This window comes from Mytilus edulis, chromosome 1 (genome assembly GCF_963676685.1).
Source record: "Mytilus edulis chromosome 1, xbMytEdul2.2, whole genome shotgun sequence".
Lineage (NCBI taxonomy): Eukaryota > Metazoa > Mollusca > Bivalvia > Mytilida > Mytilidae > Mytilus > Mytilus edulis.
In genome coordinates this window covers 107,585,634-107,612,949 of record NC_092344.1, presented here as the reverse complement: position 1 = coordinate 107,612,949, position 27,316 = coordinate 107,585,634, and the positions used below count along the sequence as shown (strand labels likewise).

The following is a 27,316-nucleotide window of genomic DNA, read 5'->3' as shown; positions in this document are numbered from 1 at the left end:
ACTTTAACCTGAAATTTGCACTATCATTTTCTATGTTCAGTGAACCGTAAAATTGGGGTCAAAACTCTAATTTGGCATTTAAATTAGAAAGATCATATCATAGGGCACATGTATACTAAATTTCAAGTTGATTGGACTTCAACTTCATCAAAAACTACCTTGACCAAAAACTTAAACCTGAAGCCAAAAACTTTAACCTGAAATTTGCACTATCATTTTCTATGTTCAGTGAACCGTAAAATTGGGGTCAAAACTCTAATTTGGCATTTAAATTAGAAAGATCATATCATAGGGCACATGTATACTAAGTTTCAAGTTGATTGGACTTCAACTTCATCAAAAACTACCTTGACCAAAAACTTTAACCTGAAGCCAAAAACTTTAACCTGAAATTTGCACTATCATTTTCTATGTTCAGTGAACCGTAAAATTGGGGTCAAAACTCTAATTTGGCATTTAAATTAGAAAGATCATATCATAGGGCACATGTATACTAAGTTTCAAGTTGATTGGACTTCAACTTCATCAAAAACTACCTTGACCAAAAACTTTAACCTGAAGCCAAAAACTTTAACCTGAAATTTGCACTATCATTTTCTATGTTCAGTGAACCGTAAAATTGGGGTCAAAACTCTAATTTGGCATTTAAATTAGAAAGATCATATCATAGGGCACATGTATACTAAGTTTCAAGTTGATTGGACTTCAACTTCATCAAAAACTACCTTGACCAAAAACTTTAACCTGAAGCCAAAAACTTTAACCTGAAATTTGCACTATCATTTTCTATCAGTGAACCGTAAAATTGGGGTCAAAACTCTAATTTGGCATTTAAATTAGAAAGATCATATCATAAGGAACATGTGTACTAAGTTTCAAGTTGATTGGACTTCAACTTCATCAAAAACTACCTCGACCAAAAACTTTAACCTGACATGGGACAGACGGACGAACGGACGAACGAACAGACGAACGAACGAACAGACGGACGAACGGACGCACAGACCAGAAAACATAATGCCCCTACTACTATCGTAGACGGGGCATAAAAAGTATGCGTACCTTGCAAGGTCCTCATGTCTGTCAGACCGTTTTCTTTTGACCTCAACCTCATTTCATGGATCAGTGAACAAGGTTAAATTTTTTGTGGTTAAGTCCATATCTCAGATACTCGAAACAATATGTCTGCTATATTTGGTGTTTGGAATTATTGTAAGGTGTACATGTCCAACTGGCTCATTTTCATAGTTAAGTGGTCAATATTAAGAATTTTAGTTTGGTCTTTTTTATTTTTTATACTATATGCAATAGGTCAACTATATTTGGTGTATGGAAATATTTATGCTGTACATGTCAGTCACACAGGTTTTATTAACATTTGCTTTTTAAAACCATTAGTAGGGAAAAGTCTCAACCGGCTGAAAACTACACCTAGCTACAGTAGGCAAGCATAGACATTTGGAACTAATACAAAGCAGGTTTCCTTTAATCTATGATTCACAATGATCCTTGTGGTTTCAGCTAATGTTAAGATGAAAAACAGCAATAGTACAGCACTGTTTGTCTCCTGTATCAGTTTTTTCCTGATCATGGCCTTTTCTTTCATGTATATTTTCATTCAGTTACCTAATCTGACATGGGAATCAGACTTTTTAAACTAAGTTTTACTGTACGTTTAGCTGTGTATGTTTTTATATTTATCCTACATTGATTAGAGGTGTCTGAAATGTCACAATACATGTTTAACCCTGCTGCATTATTTTTTAACTGGTCCAAGTCAGGAGCCTCTGGCATTTGTTAGCCTTGTATAATTTTTTGTTATTTTAGTTCATCTATGTTTCAGACTTAGTTTGACATCCATTTTCACTGAACTAGTACACATTTTTATTTAGGAGCTAGCTGAAGACTTAGGAGCAGGATTTTCTCACTGTGTTGAAGACCCATTGGTGGCCTTGGGCTATTTTCTGCTCTTTGATAGGGTTAGTTTCTCTGACACATTCCCCATTTCCATTCTCAATATAATTCATCCCGTATTCTTTCCAACATACAAGTTTCTTTGCAGATAAAAATTGAAAAGAACAAATACAGCAGTAATTACATTTATTAATACTACAAGTTACAATATACTCACAATATATATATAATAATTCCCAGGACCATAAAATATCTAATAATTCCCTGGACCATTTATAATATAAACTCATGATTTCAATATTTATTAAGAACACAAAAAATGCTGTTATAGTATACAACATTAAATATTAACTCTGGTAGTTTTAAGGGATTTCAATTCTGGAGAGGTTTGAGTTAGACCTTCAGACTATTAGTGTATATATTTGTATATGATGATAGTCACAAGATAAAATTGTATGAGTTTCTAATTTTATAAATGATATTGTATGTTTCTGAAGTATAGACATGATGAGATTTGATAATTAATCTCCTATCACACATTCTTTGAACAATAGTTTGCTCTTGCTCATATTTTAATGTACATCAAAAGTAATAATATTGTTGAAAATAACCTTTGTATTTCTTTTATTAAGTGATTATCATTAGAAGATGAGAGTGATGCTAGACACATCTTTTTACATAAAATGCTGTATCCAAGAACCTAAGAATGATGTGAAACTTCAAAATAAACATGAAAGTAAAATTTTTGTATCAAAATCAAGAAAACACTTAAATATTGGTCAATGAGAAATGGTGATGGTTATGAAAGTGGAAACATAGATAAACATGGATGCTAAGAATAGTATACCATTATAATTCTGAGAACTTGAATAAACATGTCATGACATGAATGTAGATGTTTAGAAATGACATATAACATGTATAAATACAATATCTTAACCTTAACATTTAATTTCCAAATCATATGACAGATTTGTATACATGTCACACAATACATAAAGTACTAAAAACAATATTTATGATATTACTTCACATTCATTGTTCATATAAGATATTTTGGCACATTTATATTTAATCATGTCTTGGATCAAGATGAAAATTACAATAATGTAAACAGAGAAAGAGATTCAGCCGCTGCTTTAAAATCAACAAAATACTGTAAATTCAGAAATTATTGCGAGGTTTTTATTAAAGTTGTAAACGCAATAATTTAAACTCCCATTTTGAAATATTTTATATGAACTAAACAGGACTTTTCTCAAATCGTAGAAATTAAAATCGGATTTTAGTCTAAAATGACAAAATCGTAATAATAAATGCTTGCAATAATTTCTGAATTTACAGAATTCTGTATTTAAAATACATGTATTATCTAATGTGGATTCATTTATTTTCATTGAAGCCAATTTATCCTGGATTAAGCATGTTAAGGAAAAGTTGCATATTTTGTGGATATTTGATATTATGGACTTGCCAAAGTCTGCATACTAGCATATAGACAATTTGTCCTTCTTAACATTCCCACGAAATCAACGAAATTAGTCTCCCAAAAATTATAATGATTTAAAGCTGCATTAAAAAAAAAGCCTACAACCTAACATTTCAAGTACCTGGTACCCTATAATCTTGCTAAAATAATTTAGATATGAACAAGCATGGTTGGAAAAAAAAAAATATATCGCTGCCAGAAAGTGCTGACAGCATGGTCCAAGTGATGCATATAGTTACAACCATATTTTGAACCCATTAACCACTTACAAATTTAACAGCCATGAACATCTCTTCACTATTAGCATAGTAATGAAACTGTTTTGCCTTTATGCTAATGGATCAAATTGTTGATTTAAATGGTCTTTTCTGAAATATCTTCCATCTTTCACGCTTTTTTTTAATACTCAAGATAAAAATAGAGAGGGTTGAGTATTTTAAAAACCAGTTATACCCTGCCATTCAGTAATGTACCTGTCCCAAGTCAGGAATCTCATCAGAGAATAGTTACTGTGGATTTTTATTAAAAATTGTACACTAATTTTCACAGGAGGTAAAAGTCAATTCCATTGTCCAATAAAATTGGTATTTCCTTTTGGACTCATAACTTTTCAATCTTTAATTTCACTTACACCCAATATGCAAAGAAAGACAATAAAAACCCATACAAAAATATGATGTCACAATTTGTTGCGTTTTGAATGACCCTCTAAAAGCACTAGAACTGATGACTAAGCACTGTTAATAAAAGTTCCAATGTAAAGTAATTGCTCATATAGATACTACTGACATTGTAAAAATTTATATACAATGTGTGCACAATTTACAGTGAACTTTCAACTTAGACAAAAAATATAAAAAACAAAAGAAAAGCAATATGAGTAATATAATAACTGTTTCAAAATAAAAGAAAAAAATTGAGACATTAAGAAAGCAATACACCTTATCACTATTTAGTCCAATCCGGGAAAAACAGTCATTTACACAACTTCCTGTTTGGGTCATGCCGCCGATAATAGAGGTCATCAGTAGTGAGCTGAGGGAGAAAAAACTTTAGAAAGCGACCATTAGGAAACTTTGATAGAGTATGATCCATTTTTTCGAAATTAAAATTGAAGTAAAAAAATATTTTGTTTGAAGTATTTACAGTATAAACAGGTCTCATTAAAAAGTATCATGCATGGTGCATTGTTTAAACCGGGTCCCAGGTAGCTTAAAACTGGATGAAAAAGTTGTGTAATTTTAGAACGTTTCCAGAATGGAATAAATAGCGATTAGGTGTATGTGGAAATTTAATAACATGGAAAGAGGCTGTTGAAAAATAGCTAAACAGCATTCACAGATAAATACTAAAAAAGTTTTGATTGTAGTAAGTATATATAAGATTACATTATTCAAGTATTAGTTCATTTGAATAATCACACAATTGGATAATAAGTAATACATCTGATAAAGGTTAAAACAGTTATTAGTCAGTTTGTCATTTATTAATTAATATAATTGGTTGCATTGTTCATGTAATCTCTATAAATAGGAAATAAAGATATATGAATAAATGGGATAGAAAGAGTGCAAGGTTTAAAATGCTTTATGAAAAAATAATGTCCCATTTCCTAAAATCTCCCGAAATATATTTATCTCCCTTTATTAATTTCATTACAGTACTTTTTATAACTGTTACATCTCTAGAATACATGAGTCATTGACCTTTATGGATTTCTGAATTATATATCTACTGACTGAAAAAGTCATGATCAATAAGATATGGATTTTTGTTTGATGGAAGAAATTTTTTTCTGCCAAAATTGAATAATTTTTCTATTTAAGGGACTTACTTCTATAGTTTGAGGTAGATGTGGTATTCAGATCTACCATTTTCCACTGTATTTGAATAAAAAGTTACTTATTTGTACATTTTAATATATAACTCAAATTAAAAATGCTGCTTGGTATTGACGTAATAAAATGGCACATTTTTATGCACACATATATATAGTATGTATACATCATATCTAATGTTTCATCATATATCATTCTATGTACTATTAAAATTATATTGCATGATTTATAGATGCATAGCTAAAAAGTTATTGCACACCAATGTAAAATTTACAAACTTTCACACTTCAATCGTTCCAGGACTATCATCTATATACCTAAGTCCCTCTTTGTAAAAGTCTGAATTTATCTTAGGAGTACTGACAATTGGTTTAATCACACTTCCACCATTCAAACTTTCTGAAGATTGTATTATTTGTCTATCACCAGCTGTCAATATAGGTGAAAATCCAGGTGTGTTATCTAATCTTCTTAATACCTGTCTCTTTCCATCATTTTGGACAGGTGTACGAAAATGACTTGAGTGACGTCTCACCCTTTGATCTTTGGAAAGATCTTTATTTGATCTTCTGCTGATCTCTGCTTCTGATTCTGTGTCCGAGTATGCATAGCATGGATTGGTGGCAGCCTCCGACTGGTAAAGACTCAAGTCGTTAGTGTATGCAGGAGCCTTCTTTTGTGTATTCCGTGGTACATGTTTCTTTTTAAAATCATCAAGAATCGTTCTTGGTTTAATGTTTGTAAAACTGTCATTCTTTTGAACATTGTATGTTTTGTTAGTTTCTACTTCTGATAGATATCTGGAACCATTCCTGTTTTTAGGTTCGGAGGAGTATTTGTGTTGGCTGGATGTTGATGATTGGCGCCTCTGACTACCATAAACATTCTCTTTACTCTCTTCATAGTCAAAGTTATCCTTAGACCTAAATTTATAAGGAGAATTTTCTAATTGTCTGACTTCTATGTCTGATGACTTGGTAAAAACATCATCAGTAATGTCAGCCACGCTGTGTCTATAACGTTCACGGTCAAATAGGTCAATACTACGTCCAAGTCTGTGTGGTGAATCATCAAACTCTGACACTGATAATGTTGAATCTTGACTAGATCTATGTAATGGCTTACTCAATGATGACTTCTTAAGTAAAGATTTTCCTGGTCGAGATGGGGAATTGCTGAATTTTTCTAATTTCACAGGTGTCAAGTCTTCTCTTATTATTTTACCAGGACGGAATGGAGAGTTGCTCATTACTGCCACTTTCACAGGAGTCAGGTTACTCCTTTGCAGAGATTTAATATGTGTTTGGTCTTCAAATCTAACAGATTTATGATCCTCTCTGAGTACTGTGGCACTATCATCTGCTAATGTTATGTCTTCGAACGAAGTGCTTTCTTCATTGTGTAATGGTGTCTTGTTGATGACACTTTTGTCACTGTGCCATGATGTTGTATCCGATTCACTTAGCAGGTAACTTAACCCTGGCAAGCTTTTTGCATTTTTCATATCTGATGTTATTTTACCATCAGATGCAACATTTTCTAATTGTTTGTGAGAATTTGTTCTGTTGAATGTGTCAGGAAAATCACCATCACTTCCAAGCTTTGTTGAAAATTCACCATCACTTCCCAATTTTGTGACAAATGTTAAACTATTCTGCAGCTTTTCTCCATTCAAACATTTCATTGATTGAGATTTAGCTACTGAATATCCACTATCATCTGTGCTCTTGTCAGTTGCAGAAGAATACCTATTATATCTATGACCACTAGATAGTGAGCCACTTGTTTCTCCGATGTCACTTGTAGACATTCTAGATCTTAATTCAGATGAATCGTGAATATATGAACTAGACATTTCAGGAAAGTTTGATGATGAAGACTCCAATCTAGATTGAGATGTGTGATTACTGGACAAGCTGGTTCCGTAACTATTGATTGAACGAGTGTTCTCCTCCTGGACATAACTACTGGTAAGTGACGGTGTGGTGTCAGAGGTATGATACTCTGTACTTGATGTACCATCATGTAGTTGTTTTTGAATTCTGTTTAACATTTTCTTCGACCAAGATTGTAAGCTATTGTTGTAATCCTCAGATCCGTCTTCCTCTATTGAATTTAACTTAGATTGTGATGCAGAAGACATATAGTATTCCCCAACTTCTGGACTGTTCACATGGAACGATGATATATCTCCAAAAAAGTTTGACAATGTGGATGCTCCATAGTCTACTGAAGAATATTCCCTTGATGATTGGTGTGACAACCTCCGTGATTTATCGTTAGGAGTCATGTTTTCTTTGTTACTACTTTCTAAAAGATCTTCATCAGAGGACTGCAATGATCTCCCTGACCCATTGTAATCATTTTGATTACTGTTTTCATAATATTCATGGGCTATTTGCTGCAAGTTGTCACAATGTTTATTATCTGTGTTTAGACTGTTGCCATATTTCTGTCTTGTTTGACTTTGATTGCTATCACTGACCCCAGTATCTAGTTTTCTCCATGTTATTTGTGACTCGCTTGTTCTACGTTTGAGATTTGTTGTTGTTATGATTTGTATGATTTGATTTGCGGTATTGTTCAGACGATTCTGTGATTCATCCCATAATTTCTTAGGATCCAAGGGAGATAAGTTACAAGCAGATGCTTTGTATTCAGGGGGAGCATAAAAACTATCTTCATCAATACTGATTTCATGTTGAGGAGATTTTGCATTCTGTCCTGTCAGCGCAAAGGCTCTTTCTGAGTTGGATAGACTTGCAACTGAAGCACTCCTTTCTGGATCTAATAAAACATGGTTAGAAAATGAAAATGTGTCTTTAGAATTACTTATATAACTAACAGATGGTGGAGAATAGTTGATCAAAGGTCTTGAACTTGATGTACTTAGATATGATGATTTAGTAGATGTCACAGTACCATTCCAATCATGATTTCTATTTCTTGACCTCCTGCCAAAACTGTATCTGGAATCATTCAAGTTTTTGCTGGAATCTGGTGTATCAGTTTTGCTGTAATATGTTCCATTTTTCAAAATATCAGGTATGGATAGATTTAATGACATGTTATCAAGGTTACTGTATCTACTTGTTTCTGTGGTACTTAGACTGATTGAAGCATTCAGCCAATCTGCTACTCTTGCCACAGAATTGTTCATTGGAAATATGGGATCTCTATTTCTGTCCTGTAAAAGAAAAATATATAAAATCAACAAACAAATCATGAAGCATGAAACTGTGCAGAAGTCTTTATAATATTGTTGTGTACTCTAATTAGAGCTTTGTTTAGTTCTGATTCCTTGCTGGAAAGGATTAGACTTTCGAATTGGTATCTGTTACTTCTTTGTCAAAGATTCAATATTGGTTTGTAGAAGTTGACTGTTACCTTGTGATCAAGCACATTAGGAATCAAGACTCAGTGTGCTAATCAAGTATAAAGCAGGGTGTATTTATAGCTCATTTACATGCATTTGCCAGAATATGTATTCTAAATTTGAGACAATGAAAAACCATGAATATTTTTTAATTTTTGTTTAAGTGCTAATTATGATTCCATATTTGTTTTCATCTCTTTTTTGCTTTTTTTTTTTTAGATACCATTGGTACTTGGTTATGCCCTTCTGTACTTTTTCATCAAATGCTAAACTCTAACTTTCAATAATAATCATAACATCGTGCTATCTATTTTGACCAAGTACAAATAATGTTGTATTTCAATCTTGATGTTTATTGTCTAGTGCTTCCATCTTGTTGAATATAATTTCAGTGTGTTATATTATCATAGGAAATGAAAAAGATTTTTTTGTTTTTCAAAGAGGTTCTTTCACTAAAGGCAGTGATTTTGCTAGCGCTCGTCACTTTCGTATTTTACGAAAGGGTTTTCTCATTGACGAAAGTATTTCAAATTAATTTCGTCACTTTAATTTTGAAAGTGTAAAAAAAAAATTCGCAATAAAAACTATAAATCTACCCGTCTTCATGTTTTTGACAAGTTTATGACCTCCAGGTAATTAACATTTTCAACAGGTGTTACAAGTTGTGATTACAACTAATCCGCTTATCGCCATCAGATGGGTCACTTATCCGTAATTTATTAATTAACCCCACAATTTAATGACCATCATAATTATTTCCCCAGGAAAATCAGTCAGTCGCCATTTCAACAACCAGGAGTATAATTTCGTCATTTAATCAAAAATGTAACAACCCGGACAGTTCGCATTTGAATTTCAATATTTCCCAAACGATCACAATCTAAAGTTAGTTTGTCGTAGATTCGTCATTCGAAGGCATTTTCGTCATATTTGATTTAAATTTTCATCAAAAACTTTCAACAATTTCCATTTAAAATAAAGAACTTTCATGTGTTTATTCAAAAAGTTCACGAGAAATGTTTTAAACAGGTGCTTCCTGTATTGTGTTCTACGCATGCGTGAAAGTATCCCTTTGACTATTTATAGACATTAAAAACGTAAAATACGAAATGATTTAGAACAGAGACATAATACAATACATTGTATTATATGTCTCTGTTTAGAATCAATTAAACGAGAGAGACAAATATATATCTCTTACTAAAGGAATTTAAATCGAAAAATAATAATTTCCTGATGAATCCGGACTCGTTTTGAATTTATTATCCACGTGTCACTTCCCGTTTTCGTTTCATTTTAAAACCGAAAGTAGTAAACGTGATCTATTGTTGATTTGTTTACAACCTCCTTTCAGTCATTATAATCGTTCCAAAAAGGATATAATACATTTCCAACTTGATAGAAAGGATATCCAAATATCGACTTAGACGTTTTATAAGGATAATGATTATGCAGTGAAATAATCATTGCAAATTGATTTCTGCTGTGATTCCTTGTTTAAAAAAATAGAATCCCAACTTTTGTTGTTCAGGAATGACCCCTGGAATAAACTGAAGAGAAATTGTGATTCCATGTCAGAATCTTTCATAATAATAGCCAATACAGTCAAATCATACAATAACTGCCAATCATGCTGGTGCCTCAATCCCTTAAAATCTGACTAAGTCAAAAGATGAAGCTAGTACTATACATCATGGTTCTATTGCTTATACACAAAATAAGGTTGATTTTAATAGCGCGCAAAAGTGACTAAAGCCCTCAAAATCCTAGCTTAAACCCTGCTAAAGGTAAATATATAAACTTACAGGTAAGGAATTGGCTCTTTTAAACCAATATGCTGTAAGATCTTTCTTGGTTTCTGCAGTTCTACCAGTAGGATGACAGCAACAGTAATATCCAATCATTAAAATTCCTCCTGAAAATACATGTATCCACATTTTAAAAGATTATTATCCCTTATAATCCTACATCCCCCTCCATAATTTTTTTATTCAAAGACAAAACTTTTGTAAAGAGTCTGTTGCAAGAACAATTTTTTGTAAAGAGACAATTGCTGCATTGGGTCATGATTTGAGTGTGATAAAAAATTCTTTTCTGGAGACAGTTAAATTACTCCAGGTCTTAATATTTTCAATATTGTACATGTGAACATATAACTGTGGAAAGCAAGAAATATTGTATTACACAGAGGTGTAATCTGTTTCTATAGTCTGATAGATATTTTTAGAAAATTTCTATTAAAACTTTCTTTTATCAAAAATTAAAATCATAAATCTTTGGGAACTGCTCTTCTACTGAAGTATTTATGCAGCTTCTGAAAATATTACACACTTTAAGAATTCTCCTTAAAAACTGAAATAATATGGTGTTCAATTTCAAGAAATCAAAATTGTCCTCTAAAATAAACAATTCATCACATTCACAGCATAAACGAACCTGTAAGTGAATAGATATCCTTTTGTACTATTTCAGAACTACTCTTTTAATATGATATTTCAATCCCTCTATTTCTATACTTACCAAGTACAAAGCCTCCAAACACTAGAGATAAACTGGTAATCTCTAACCATGCTGGTGTAGTCTCTGGTTTATAGATAAACCATAACAACATCATGAGAGCATTCTCAGCCAAGATAAAACAGTAAAACGCTGCCATTCGACTTTTAGATGGACCTTCTTTTAGGTTGAGGAAACAGAAGATATAGATGAAGCCAGAAATGGAATTAAACAAACGTTTCTCACAGGCTGAGTCTCCATATTCTGCATTCTGCATGGTTATCCAAAACGTCATAAATATCCAGTGTACTCCTGTAAAAAAAATAATTATGAACTAACTTTGATCATACAAGTTTAAAGTTAGCAAGAGTGAATCATATAACTTAGTTACTAGATTAAAAGACAGTACATATGTATGTGCAAATTGAAGTCAAACCTTAACACTGTTTGTTTAATTCTTCATTAAACTTCATCAGAGCATTGATGTTTGCAGAAAACATCACTAAGAATGTTAAAGATCATCATAAAAAAGTACTGGTATATCAAGATGTCCAGATATTAATGTTGAGCCTGTTATTTTGACTAAAAACTATCTATAACAAGAATGTGTCCTCAGTACACGAATGCCCCACTCGCACTTTCATTTTCTATGTTCAGTGGACCGTGACATTGGGATAAAAACTCTAATTTGGCATTAAAATTAGAAAGATCATATCATAGGGAACATGTGTACTAAGTTTGAAGTTGATTGGACTTCAACTTCATCAAAAACTACCTTGACCAAAAACTTTAACCTGAAGCGGGACAGACGGACGGACAAACGGACGGACGAACGGACTCACAGACCAGAAAACATAATGCCCCTCTACTATCGTAGGTGGGGCATAAAAAAATTAAAATACGAGTGAACCAACACCTGAAGTGGTGATCGTGCGGTAGGGTAAAAATGAGTGGATACCGCTAGGTATTCACAGTCATCTTGAAAATAAAGTTCCTGATGATGCATATCTACTAGGCGAAACATGTAGACCCAATAAACAGATACTATGCGGTAAAAACATGAGTGTTGTTGTCTTTATTGTCGACACATAAAAACTATCTAGTTTGATCTGCTTTAAAATATATCTTTGGTTATGGTTCCCTTTAAAGAGAATAAAAATTGATAGTATGTCCATTCTGTAAAAAAATGCTCAAATTCATAGTTATTAAAGTTTTATTCTACTAGATAAGAGATCACCACCAAATTTAATTTTAGAGTATCAATTCTCTGCGTGCTGCCATTTTGACCATCTTCTCCATTTGGAAACAAAGATATGTCTATGAACCACAAAGGACCAAAACTACAGTAACCTAATTTAGTCGTAATTGTGTGTCGATATCTTGTCAATCATACGGTTGTTTTATCCGACTAACTAACTTGGTAAGGAAAATGTTTTGTTTTTTATAAATAACCAAGGTCTGTCGTTTTTAAACTGTTTATATGGGAATTGGTTAAACAGTTAAAGTTCAAAGTCATAAATGATCATAAATAAGTGTTCCGTGAAATTTGTTTTCGAAAATCTAATTTGTTCATAATTCTTTTATGTAATAAACCTATGTAAATAAATTCGGACCTTCCCTTGTCTGATCACCAGCATGGCTAAAAATATTAATCCCATAGGTATTGTGAGGTGACACGTCCAGGTATTCAAGCAATTTCCTGTCGGACTTGCAAGTTCATGCATTATTTCACTTCTGAGGGTATTGATCAGTGTACACGGCCGATATCTTGAAACTTTCCATTTTGAACTATCAGGTGTATATACTAGTCATTACTAAAACTCATACGCTTGTTTATAAATAATATTTCTGGTGTAAACATGGTAAAGAATATTATTTATAAAAATTTAAATAATTCCCCCAAAAAAGATTTGATAAAATAAAAATCTGTTTACACATTTTTTCCAAGGGTAAATTTGGGAAAATGTAAGTACTCGTTGTCAAAAGTGAAGGACAGTTTGAAACATACAAGAAATATTGATTTAACAAAAATGTACGCACTTGTCGACCATTCGTTTATACGCCTGGATAGAATGTTACGGAACTATAGATAGGGCTTAAATTAAAATATTGTTTGTTTGCCCTTTACCGACCGACCCTATCAATTCGTTCCGCCTGAAAATCTTTTATTTGTATTTACCAGCAAGATTTTATTTTATTTTATTTTTTGTTCCTACCAAAAATCTTATATTTGTATTTCCCGCTCAAAACTTTTTACCGGAATCCTCGGGTTTTATCTTTACGTATAAGGTCCAGTCCGTTTGGTATCACCTGAGCGTTTGACATGAACACTTGCATTTGAAGTTTCAAAGCATTTGTTTGAAATCGATGTTGAACGCTTTCTGAAATCATGATATGAAGTATGTTACTCTGTACCTTTAAACTTAAACAAACTGTTAAAGAGCAGGGTTCATTTACAAAAAAGTTCGTTTGATACAAAAGTATTAACGTGTGTACAAACTAATTTGTAAATGGACGTTGTATTCTATGTAGGGATGGCCTTTTGTGATCCGCATATCAGAATGATTATGTTAACGATGCCGCTAAATTATTTATATCTGACATGAACCAAAAGTGACAAAACCCTGTAAAGTGGAGAATATCTGGCAGTAAAATCGCCAAGTTTTCCATACAGATCATTTATAAATGTGATGCAAAATATGTGACAATTGAGTTTTAAGTCTTATAGCATTTTTATTGGAAAAAAAGGCACACACGAAATTTGTAACACTCTAGGGACTTTTTCTACTAGTAATATATGTCTGCCCGAACATTATCTTACCAGTACAAAGTTATCTCTTATATATTTTTTTTCATAACTAATAGTCCCAGCGGAAAACTTATTTGCCAAAACAAAACGGACAAAAAAATGACATTATGCAGATTTTGTATCTATAAAATAAAATATTTTACCTACCTGCCTACCCATGACAAATAATATACCGAGCCAAGTTATTTTTTTGGGGAAAAAAATAAAATATTTTACCTACCTACCTACCCTGTTTCAAAACATAGGGTCGGAAAAGGGCAAACAAACAATATTTTAATTTAGGCCTAGTTGCAATTTAAGATTATATACATTTTTACATTGAACATAAGAAAGAAACATACATTTGGTTTAATTTGGGGTAAAAGTTTTGTAAAATAGACTAGTCCACATATGCCAACAGTATGCTATCATGGGATGTCGATGGACTATTGTATACCAAAAGAAGAAGAAGAAGAGAACCAATTTGAATTAAATATAGGTCGATGTATAACTTGCTTTGGTTCATTGAAGTTATGGACATAGTAAAATCACAGATTTATATTTCAATAAGATTGTTCTCGAACAAAGGAAGGAATTCGTCATTATCACAATTGTTGGGTATAATGTATAATAATGTGAACATGGTTCTGAAAGTACTTTATATATGCCAAATTTCCTGTTCCGACATGCATGATATATATATATATGCCACTGGACGTACACTAATTATTCCCAAGGGATGTGAATATTTTGCTGGAAAACTATTGAGTATCAAAGTTTCAAATTAATTTCGGGATTTATTTTTGTTCTTGGTATTCAATAACAGAAAAAAGAATAAACTGATTGTCCACTTTAGGGGTATTCTTGCCAGATAAAAAACTTATTGTAATATTAAAAAATAGGAAAAGATGACATTAAATTGGTTCTGTCTTTTTTTTAAAACATCGTTAAAAAGATGTGTGTCTAAGGTAAACGACACAAGAACCCTGTAATACTAGTACGAGAGTATAGCATGTAAACATTCCTTCTCACTATGGTTGTATTGGAAATCTTTTCATACAGATTGACAACTCATGGTCCGATATGCATGTAATATTTCCCACATGACACCCATAGTTCTTTCTACCATCATCATCTTATTCTTTGATATTGCTGAAAACATCGATGGTTCACACCCAAACAAAATGGGAATAATGTACCTTCAGAGCTACTCCGTGTTATACACTTGTGAAATATATAGACGAAATTTCGGTATTGAAGTGACTCTACATCTCACAAACAGGATTTTTAAATAACGATTTTGAGTGATCACCTAACAAACCAATATAAACGTATGGCAAGATATAACCCTGCAGGAATCTAGTTTTTCGTCAGACACTAGAACTCTTCACTCTCAAAAATGTATACATATATGCATACTGTTACAAATATCAAGAACAAGCAGTCGATGTCTATAGATCATTGTTAAGTCTGTTTACTAACTGTTCAGAGTCAGACATGTCATTTGTTCATTCTTGGAAGCCTTCATATTCCCCGTCCGACAATGGGAACTCTTTCTGATTGTGTTGACTATTAAAGCTTGTATGGTGATTCTGTCATTTATCTGTACAAGTGGTTGCATGTCCTCTCCTTTCCCAACAAACAAACTAACGAAACGCTACTAGTCTGCTTTCTCTGGAGCTCATCCTCAATGACACTTATACATGTTATACGTCAGGAAACTTACATGTATACTAAAGTAAAGATTGTTTCAAGAACAACGATGTAGGGACGAACTATTCTAAATTCGTCAATATCAGTTATACATGACTAAAATATAAGTTTTATTACAACTACTGTATTACTTATTTGGATTAATGACGGCTATCCTATTCAGCATTGCACAAATATTATCATAGAATTTTTTTTTTAAATCCTCCAACAAAATAATGCATTAGCTTAGATTTATTATATTGTATGTATATCCATTAATGAAATAAACGATAATTGGTATTCTTTTCACAAATAATTTGTGTAAATGATTGTCCAATGAATTCAATTATGAAAGAATGAAATGTTAAAAAGAAACTTAAAAAAATCATGCATGTTGTATGTTGTATTTTTTTTCAATGTAATACTTTAAAATTGTGATAGTCTTACGATTGTTAGCATTTAAACACAGGCAGATTTGAATACAAGTTAAGAAATTCCGGTAAACGGTATATCAAACAGATGTGCAATGGTATATATATCCTTATCAAATTGGGAAATATTACATTTATTTTTTATTGAAGATTAAAAGTGCTATTTTTTACTTCATATTTGAATCTTTACGCTAATTGCTGCAAAGAAAGTAATCAAAAATTGTTTCATTTTAATTTTATACACTTTCGGAATTATGAATCTAAATTTTATTTTCAATTAATTTACACAATTTAATTATTGAATCTTTATTCTCATCGTGTATTAAATCTTAGTGAATTAAATACGGCATACTCTTTCTGTTTATCCTTTCCAAATAACAACATTCATACCTGTGTACACTTGAATTCACACCTGTGGCTTAATTGCTCCAAGGTAAACGAAATGACCTCAAACCGAGAAATATACAATGACTTTACAAAATAATAAACATACTCTGCTCACACTTAATAAATTTGCATTTTAATTGTTATTAAAATTATAACGCAAAATAAAACAGAAATATTAATAATTTTCAGTTCAATATCAGTAAAAATGTTCAACAGATATTTTAAGAAAAAATCTCAACAATAATTAATGAAATTAATTCAAAATATTTACATTTAGATAATTTCATATCTATATAGGAAGTTTCATTCAATCATTACAAAACTGTACACGCATATTCATTTTCTTTCATTCTTATAGTGTGGTTAATAACTACGACCATCTGTCATCTGTGCGCTTTTAATTATGTTAATTGTAGATAAGCAATAAGACTTTAACAGATATTATTTTTTCCCAGATTTCAACAAATTGGGCTAAAACGTCACAACCCACTCACGTAGGTCAACCAAAAAGGTTACAAATACTTGATTTTCTTAATTTTTAGAAGGAATATAAATTTAAAACTTTGTAAATGTGTTTTTTATTTTAAGATGAACATATTTAGATGATAAGTAAAAAATCGCTGAGTTTCCCTTTAGGGAATACTTTGAAATTTATTTTGAGGTCTATGAATTAAATAAAATTTACAAACCCATTCCTAGGAATACCCAAGCTTGGAAAACCAAAGAGAAGACAACCAGTGCTGTAACTCTGGACAACAACATCCATGACTGCCATATTGTAAGTATAGTAACACCAAACCAGGACCTGGTGTGATGTTCTTTGTAGGCCATCTTCAGGGCATCACTGTAGGCCGTCAGAGAAAAGGCTACTGATGTGAGAGACAATACAGTAGATACACCTAGAATAAAAGGCATATATTTATACTTGTCCGTTAGCAAGTTTTTACTCTGTAAACATGGTAAGTTAAATTTCTAAATTCTTCATTGAATATTATCAAATGAAACAAAATCATTTCATCTAAATGTAATGGAATATAATTTAGAAAAAAAACTTTTTTTTTTACCCAAAACTCAATAACTGTAAAATAAAATTTTGAATTGTCACCAAAAATTATATAGATCTTTACATTAATATAACTAAAAAGTGTGTAAAGTTTTAAGCAATAATCATAAATTGTTTTTGAGATACGGCTCGACATGTGACCCCCCCCCCCCCCCCTTTATTTTACAAAAATCTCAATACCTCATAAATAAAATTTTGAATCAAAACCAAAAAGTATACAGATGTTTAGATTAATATAACTAAGAAGTGCGTAAAGTTTTAAGCAATAATCATAAATCGCTTTTTGAAATACGGCATGACATGTGACAACCCCCTCCCCTTTTTTTCACAAAATACTCAATAACTCAAAAATAAAATTTTGAACCATCACCAAAAAGTAAATAGATCTTTAGATTATTTTAACTAAGAAATGTGTAAAGTTTTAAGCAATAATCATAAATCGTTTTTGAGATACGGCACGACATGTGAAAAAAACACACACCTTTTTAGATACAAAGTCCCATAACTCAAAAAGTTTTAGTCGTATTTTCACCAAAAAGTATACAGATCGTTTGAGGTGTAACACCACTAATTCGGGCCTGGCCAGAAAGCACATACCAGAAAGTAGTACATATTTAATGCAAAATAGTTCCTACACATGAGTGTAACTTTCAAAATATGTAGGATATTTAGGTATTTTTGGCATTAAATGAAAGCTGAAGGACTGGTGATCATTGTAGAACACTTTTGGACTTTTAATTTTAAATATTAAAAAAACTGCACCAAATTTTAGAAAGAGGGTACATTTTGTCTGTTTGTCACATCTGAAGTACCTGTTTTGGTACATCCGAAGTTCCGGGAACCAGTTCTTTCTTATATGCAATTAAAGGTATGTTGATTTTTTCAGTAGAAGACACCATAAAGTGTTGCTTTGACATGCAATGATTGCCACTTTATTTGAACTTAAAATGAAAGAGGTGTGCCTGCTTGAAATGGAGGAATTTAACATAGAAAGCAATGGGACCATGAATTAGTGGTGTACTTCCTTGACCATCATAAGAAACAACTATATTAAGTTTCATGAAATTTGGATAAGTCATTCTCAAGTTACGATGCGACATGATTATGCCCGACAGGCAGACGGACGAACAGACAGAGGGATAGACGGGCGCTTGTATACTTTCATACCGTAAACGTCCAGTCAAAATTTTGATGGATGAATAAAAAGAGAAATTGAATAAATTTACGTTTTCTAAAACACAAAAACACAAAACAGTCAGAGCTCAGACATAAATAAGTCTGAATCTGCTTTTGACTCATCAAGGTCTATATTTGTAACTTTTAGGATTTGTCTCCCTTTAATGCAAGACAAAATACGACTGTAATAAGTCAAATATTGTTAAGCAAGAAATAATTGACCAGAATCAAAAAGTTGCAAATATCGACTCCTACAAGTCGATAAGTTATCAAAATTGGTTAACTTCAAGACCCACGCATATTTATAAAAAGATCATGCATCTAAATCAAATTATGACAACATTGAAAGACAATACTTTGTCTTCTAAAGAAAAATATGAATGAGAGTCTAAAAAGTCGGAGATAATGTTTAATAACCTTACAATGCAACCACCTGGAACCACACTTAATGAGGTAAAACATCTGTGTTTAGTAAGGATGTTCAATTAGATGATTAAATATAGATAGCTCAAGTCCTTGTGAACTCCCAGACAGGTTTTTGCTGTCATAGGTGGTGTACTTTGGCCACCAAGTGAAATTAAGTGTTTTCATCAACATAAATAGACCTAAACAAGTCTGTCAATTTCTGACTTAGATAAGTCTAAAATTGAAAACACATTTTTATAATAAATACATGTTTTGACTTCTTTAAGTCAAAAACAGAAATCGACTTGTTTATGTCTGAGCTCTGACTGCAAAATGTTATTTTATCATGTTTATAGAGTTGTTTACCTATGAGCCAGTTGTAATGACTGAACATTAACATAATATAGAGCTGTAATACAAGTTGTGGTGCCGATTCGGTAAAGGCTTCAATAAGCCGTAGTAGTGAAACATCCACATTAGCCCTCAAAGCAGCATCAAGATCATCTTTCTGTTTGGTTTTTCTGGATATATATCCCAACCTCAGTACTTCAATATACCTAAAAGGAAAGAAAAAATATATACATTTTTATGGTCGTTGTAAGTACATACAATGTATATATATTTATTCATATTTAAATATTTTTATTTTTAGTTTCGTACATAAATCATGCGGTTAGTTTTCTCATTTGAATTCAATTGTCTTATGTGCAAAGAGATTTTTCCTCTGCCAGAAGAATTGTCTGCAAAATGTAAACAAAAGCAGACTTGTCTATGCACAGTGCTAGGAATACAACATGTGGTAAGAAGATTTTCCATGTCAAGATTTTGTCTGTAATTACTGTAAATTCAGAAATTATTGCGTTGTTTTGATTATTGCTAAAAATGCGATAGGTTTATAATCGCAATAGATTAAACTTGCATTTTGAAATTTTTTTAAAAGAATTATAAAACATGATTTTTCTGAAAATCGCAAATATTAAAATCGCATTTAAGTCTAAAATGATAAAACGGCAATAATAAAATGGCAATAATAAAATATGCAAACAATAGTTTCTGAATTTACAGTATAAACAAAAGCTGACTCACCTGTGCAATGGTGCTAGGAAAACTACATGTGGTAAGAAGTTTTTCCATGTCAGGGTTTTGTCTGTAATGTGCCAGCGGAAGCTGAACAATAACATGGAAACTGATGAAAGAGCAAGAAATGCTAAACTTAAGGAACCCCATACATAATGTCCATCCAAGTAGAAAACTACTATTATAAAAATATCTGCAATAAAATAAAACCAGTATTAACACATTGAAATTAAAGTTAATTTACCTTAATAACAGTTTTATAACAAATACTAAGTCCTAAATGCATACACATAAAAGTATGAAATATTATACTACAAAGTCACATAAATGCAGTATACATTGTATAAATTCTACTGCATCGTGGGCCATCATTTTGACCATAAAAATATATGTAAATAGGAATGTCTTTTTATAAAAAATCAGGTCAGGCTTTTTTTTAACATTTTGTTGTTGTTGCAATTTACATGATCAACATGTAGGAAATATTGTGATTTTACATTTTTTACCAACACTCCAGCCCATTTGCAATTTATCTATGACTAAATTCATGATTGTTTGTCATGTTTTTGATCAAGAATTAAGTGCACGTGGGTCACATATTTTGATTAAAAAAAAGCAATACTACAGCAGCTTATTAGTGGGGAAAAGCTCTTTGACAGAATCCATTTTAAAATGTATGTTTTTGTGCTCAAAATTAGTGATAGGGTTGGTGAAAAAATCATGTTCCTTTTTTAAGCCAGGAAAATCTATACAGTACGTTTAATTTTTTTAAACATAACATCTAGATGGTTCAATTTTAATCTAATTTCTTAAAAGTCAACCAACTATAACATGAATGATAGGCAACTTTTTGAATATAAACTGTAACAAGAGTGTCAATTTCTGACAAAAAAGAAACCTAAATAATACTTATCAAAATGTCCTGTTGTGATCATCATCATTTTGCTTTTTGAAAGTTTAAATATGGATTAATAGTTGCATTAAAATAATTAAGAAATAAAGGACCTCTAAAAAGTAAAAACTTTTTCACGTGAGAGCTTGCTTGATTTTCTGCTGTATTTTTTTACAAAACAATTAATACAATATAAAGATGTCTGTATAAGAAAATGTTGAAGATTTTATTAAAAATATGATCTACATGTAGCAGTAAGAATAATATTATTGTGAGTGGTCAGTACATTAAAAACCAATTTCTACATGTATATAACACTAAAACATGTAAATATGTTACTCAAAATTTATTTTGGCACAGGTTTTCATTTAAATTAGTTATCTTCAATAAGTCTTACTCTATTTATCCCTTTCCTGACCTGTTAATTATTTTTATTCAATCAACTTGTGGTTCTTTTCTGACACTTCTTCATTGCAATTGGTCAAAATTGGATTATGACGTCAAATTTACTCATTTTTCAATTGTGACGTCATGAAAATAGGTGACCGTGTCTAATAAAAGAACACATCTTTTTGCAGGTTGTTCAAAAAGAGACTGAAAATTTTCTGCATATATTGTCAAAACTGAATCATTAAAGAAACATATTCCACCAAATCTCATGCAATATGGTATTTACCCGTTCTCCACAGTTGAATTTTTATTATTTAAAACACTCTGACAGCCTCACGTTTAAAATTTGAAAATTTAACTGTCTCAAGTGGGTAAATATTGTAAAACACTCAATGCAGTGGTAGAATCTATGTTTATAAATATCTATATTTATTAAATAATACAATTAAAACAGCCCTAATACTACCAAAACGGTGTGTGTCATACTGGTGACGTCGTCTTTGTCATTTAAATCACATGATCTATATTGCTTATCGGCCAGGTTCAATATTTTCAATACGGACTGGCAATTCAATGAATCCTGAATTACCAAAATGTACATATACGTACATGTAAACATATATTCTGCATGTAATTCAGGATTCATTGCCAGTCTGTATTGGATATTGGCCCTATATTCACAACATTGCCAGTCCGTATTAGAAATATTGGCCCTATATTCATATTTGAAGTATGTAATAAATGTACAGCATTCAGAACAAGTCTGAATTGAAAAATTTGGAATATTTAATAAAAGTGTTATGAACTGGCTGTTTCTGTATATTTGGCACTGGTATAAATTCTTGGTCAGCTGTATTGGCCCTCAACCCTATGGGTCTCGAAACCAATACAGCAAATCTTGAATCTATACCAGTGCCAATACAGAATCAGTCAGTTAATAACACTTTAGTATACATGTATATCACAATTCTTTATTAATATGATCATGATGATTTATTTTACATCCCTTAAGTATGGACAATCTCGTTGTATGGCCCAATGATTTGTATAGTGATTCTATACAAATCCTTGTATGGCCTTACATCTTTTCAAAGTATGGACGATACAACCTATGGAAGAGTTGGCAGTATGGCTGTTATTCATGGCCAGTAATGTGAAATGGCAGATAAAATGTCAAAGTAGCGATACTAAAAGTATATTGTGTAACTTATTCTGTCATTGACATCAAGGATTTGTTACTATACAAATCCTTGTTGACATACACTTTCAGGCCTCTACAATAACTTTTTTTTCAACTTGTCCTGTAGGCACAAGTACATACCAAAATTTACTTGTCCGAATGAAATTGCTACTTGTCCAAAAAATTTCTATTAATCAAAGAGCTGAAAGCTCTGAAGAAAAATGACGCCACCGTCTCTAATATTGGGATATTTTTTATGCAAGTCTTGATTTTTACATACCGTAATTAGTTTAACAATGCAACATGTCTCGTAAGCATATAATTGATATTCGTATACATGTATGTGTGTGTGTGTGAAGTGAAGATGACAACTGGCTGATTTTTTTTAAGACAAATGAATAGGTCAAGACTACCTGACTTGTACAAATAAATACCGTAGAAAGGCTTGTACATGTTGTATATTTCTCACTGGTACATAGTCTGAATCCCCTTCTCGCACAAATTTTAGGGAAATAATCTTTTTGTTACTGTTATCAAAGTTCTAATGAAACTCAGGTAATTTCAAAGAATTCTAGTCAAACCGACACCTGGTCAAATCGGCATCTGGTATTATAGTAAACATGGTAAAATCGTCACCTGGTTAAATCGACACCTGATAAAGTCAATTCGTCGCCCATGTTAAATATTTATTTTTAACAGTATTCTAAGTAAAAAGAGTAAAAATAAAAAAGGGGTTGCCAGAATTTTTTTTCCAGTATTTAAGCAAAAAGAGTTAAATAGATTGTCCAAAAATACTAACATTCACATTTTAGGGGGTTCATGTACATTTTGTATATATTTATTTTTCTCAACTAAATGTGTATTTATAAGGTATATTTAGGAATTAAAGGTATTGGACATTTTTTTATGCATTTTTAACCAGTTGAGCATTTTACAGGATTGTTGGTTTAATGCTGTTTAAACTTTCCTGAAGAAAAAACACCTTAAATTTGCTAATTATTTTGCATGAAAGTTTTATTTATTGAAAGGGACTTATAGTTTTCCATTTTATTTTTCTAATTGTCTCATTGCGATCGTTTGCGGTATTTTCTTGAGAAACCCTGTTTTCGATCATCAAACAGAAGTAGAAACTGCTTGAAAATGATTCTAGAACGCTTCATGATTGTTAAAATAAGTTTAATTCACTTACAAAACAATTTTGAAACTTGCGATGTTTCAACAGGAAGTTTAAAAAGCACGCGTAAAGAAGAGATTAACCGGTGAGAGTCGAAATCCGTACATGACAGATTTCACTTTAATACGACTTTGAAAATGAAATAGTTCCTTCCTTTTGTAGAACAGTCTTTAATATACCTATCACATTAATGTTTGAAGGGTCTTAATCTTATACAAACCATTTAAGTTGGCATGAAACACCAAAACGGAATGAACAATAACCGATTACGTTTTGTAGTTTACAAATTCTAAATGAATTGAAAAGAAACAAGAAATTTTGTAATGAAAGGTTTAGTTTTATATTTATCACTTTTATTTTGATATTAAATAGAAATAACTTATTAATATGAATGAGTTAAAATTATTAGTTTGAAAAATTATGAAAGCGCCCTCTACAATATCAATAACAAAGATGGCGGAACGTAAACAAACCACCTCGCCGCGAATATTGAACTTGTTCTCTTATTTCTTGCTTATTGTACTCTATAGTCTGCACCCCCACTGGAAGGTCCAATTTTGGAGAATAAAACCGCGGACTATACAAGCCTTTCTATGGACAGGTCAACATTTTTGTTGTAAATAAAATAAAGTATGTAAACTGGTTCCCGTCCGACTACAACACTTTGTTCGAGTGTATCGGAATACAAGCAGATACCAGTTAGTTTGTAAAATAGTAAATATGAAACCGAGTGCGGTAGGCGGAGGCAATAATCGACTTCCTGTTGTTCTGGTCAATGGTATTGGAACAATGCCGCTAACGCGTCATTTTCCAAAAACAACCTTTTTACATTTTTAGTTGATTAACAGTCAGGGGTGCTACTTAAACAAGTGATTTCATTATCACCTATTTCAGTGATTTTTTATATTCAGTTATCACCTATTTAAGTGATTTCGGTGTTTTCTTTGATCTTCAAATGCTTATTTCATTGATTTTCCATATTTTCACAAACTTTTCTATAATTTTCCTACATAAATCAATTATCCCTTTATCTTTTGATATCAATTTCACCAGTGCGCTTGGGCAGTAAGTTAGTGCGCTAAAGCTTATAAAAGTACCCTTGGGAATTGTTCTGTAATCAAATATTCATTAACTACTCTTACTATCAGACAAAGGTCAACAGTATTAGGTGACCTGATTGGTTTTCTTTAGAATTAGAATGATTTATTTTAAGGTTATGTCCTGATCTACAAATAATTCCAGTTTTTGCATATTCAAATCAACTGTAAACACTGGCAGGCTTATCAAGCAAATGACAATTTCTGCATGTACATAGTTGTTTTTTCAATGGAATTCTGGTCTTTTTACCAATAAAAAAATCAAGCTTGTGGGAAAAATATCCAAAAAATGTTATAAACACTTATTGAAGTGATTAAATTTTAACTTCTCAAATTACTTGTTTCAGTGATTTTGAAAAGTTTGTGCAAAAATTTTAAATATTTCACAGCCAAAATCACTCAAAGAAGTGATTTTGAAATCACTTGTTTAAGTACCACCCCTGACTGATTAAAGGAGCAAAACGAATTTAAACGATATAACAGAATTTGATTTATTTCTTTTGAAATACTTTTCAAAAGTAAGATTCAAGTACAACTGCGAAACTAGTCATGTCACAGGAATAGGTTCTAGTTTTCATCAATGCCAGTCTCATCAGACTCAAAACATGCTAAACATGAGGCACCATCTGATAGGCCAATGTACACTCATTTGGTTTGTATCCTTTTTTTTTAAGTTGAAAAAAGCTTATTCAAATGCAATCAATAAAAAGAAGAAGATAAGCCATCATAAGGTCTGATTACCAATGAGACAACTCTCTGCAAGAGACCAAATAGGTCATTTCTGGAATCATGTCTTTCACCGGAAAAGATCGTCAATTTCGCACGCCTTTATGACGTCATTTACCAGATAGAAGGCGTGCCTGTATCCCTGCTCTATTGAAAGTTTCCAGCACTTTTATAAACGTCATTTTGTAGGGTAGTATAGAAATAATTAATGTTCCGTAAGTACATAATCGTGATTGTCGTATGACTGAGGGAGGGTGATCATCCTTTTAGATTTTAATTTCCCAAATATTTAGTGCAGTATAAGATAAAACTTTTTCACCCGTTTGCTCAACATGTGTAAGAATTTTCTATGCATACATTTTTGTCACGTGGTGATGGAAGTCACATGACAGATTCGTCTGAAAACCGTATCCCGGAACTGGCCTATGACACAGAAATTAACAACTACAGGTCACCATATTGCAAGTATTGTTTTTTTCTACTTATGATCAAATATGATTTTGTGAATTTTATGGTAAATAAAAAAAATTACCAGTATGGTATTTATTATAAGGAACAGAATAAGGTAGTAAAATGAGGTACTGTTTTGTCTTGGTCCCGAAATGTCTCCTGCCTTGTCAAGCTGTCTATCAATCATGTCTACAAAATATGTCTCCTACGGTGCCAAACTGTCTACAGTCTATTACACTTGAAGCTGAATCTTTCGAGGTGACGAACTGTCCTGTAAAGTTACCTTATCTACAAAGCGCATCATTGATTCGGATAGTTTTCGGGTATAGTATACCTTTTAACTGAAATGTACCTGACAAAGAACCAGTTAAAAATTATCGATTGCAAGTAAACATGTTGAAGAAAAAGGCTTTGCATTTGAATAAACAGAATACAAAAACATGTCAAATTTATATTTGTTTTTCTGTTTTTGTTTTTAATTACTTTGATCATCAAAGTTCAATTAAATTTATTTTCTGCAGAATAATAATGTACTTGTCCCAATGGACAAGCTTAATACAACTTTTACTTGTCCGACCTTTTTTCCCTCTGGTACCGGACAATCGGACAAGCGTTATTGTCGAGGCCTGACTTTAACACATTTGTCTGCCATTTTTTGGACATTACAAAGGTTCCCATCATACGAAATATCTGACGTCACAATGGAAAAGTGATTGTTGTATAACATCAATAGTGCAACCGGCGCAGATTCTCATGCAGATTTCGCAGAATTCCAACATTATAGCGAAAAGGGGTATTTGATCCAGCAATAATATTATATGAAGGATGATTTAGAAAATACAAGTTGCAGATGTTGCTAATTTTGATAACCTAATACTTAAAATGTATGTTCTAAAAATAGGCCAATAGTCATGACAGTATAATTTTAGCATTTTCAAGATCAAAACATTGAAACAAAAAGAAATTGTCAGAACGTAATTTTATAATACGGTAATCCTGATGGACCGTTTTCTTACCGGATATTATGTCTAACAAATATGACAGTAGACTGATGACAATAACAGTCATGTCATAGACTGAAAATGATTTTTTGATCATTTTTTCAGTTTTTGAATTTGAAACTTGGCGCACTTGCTTCCTGTTGGTCATCCATTTTAATTTTATTCTATTGTAAAGTGTGTGTCTACAATAAAAATGAAACCAGTTATATGACATTTACTTGAAATATTTTATTTGTTTTAATTTTCTGCTCTAACTATATGAGTTGTTTTACAA

General features: G+C 31.7%; 2 protein-coding genes across 2 annotated transcripts in view; both read right to left on the bottom strand.

Moving 5' to 3' along the window:
* LOC139517322 (uncharacterized) overlaps positions 1 to 27,316 on the bottom strand; it is a 204,817-nt gene that overhangs the window by 66,865 nt on the left and 110,636 nt on the right. The window lies entirely within an intron of this gene.
* Positions 2,084 to 27,202, bottom strand: LOC139517287 (uncharacterized). The gene is made up of 7 exons (XM_071308196.1): positions 27,058 to 27,202; positions 20,142 to 20,325; positions 19,422 to 19,612; positions 17,101 to 17,310; positions 11,138 to 11,425; positions 10,423 to 10,532; positions 2,084 to 8,428 (listed from the first exon to the last, which is right to left on the bottom strand). The coding sequence occupies exons 1-7, from the start codon at positions 27,188 to 27,190 to the stop codon at positions 5,522 to 5,524; spliced, it is 4,023 nt and encodes a 1,340-aa protein (XP_071164297.1). The 5' UTR covers positions 27,191 to 27,202; the 3' UTR covers positions 2,084 to 5,521.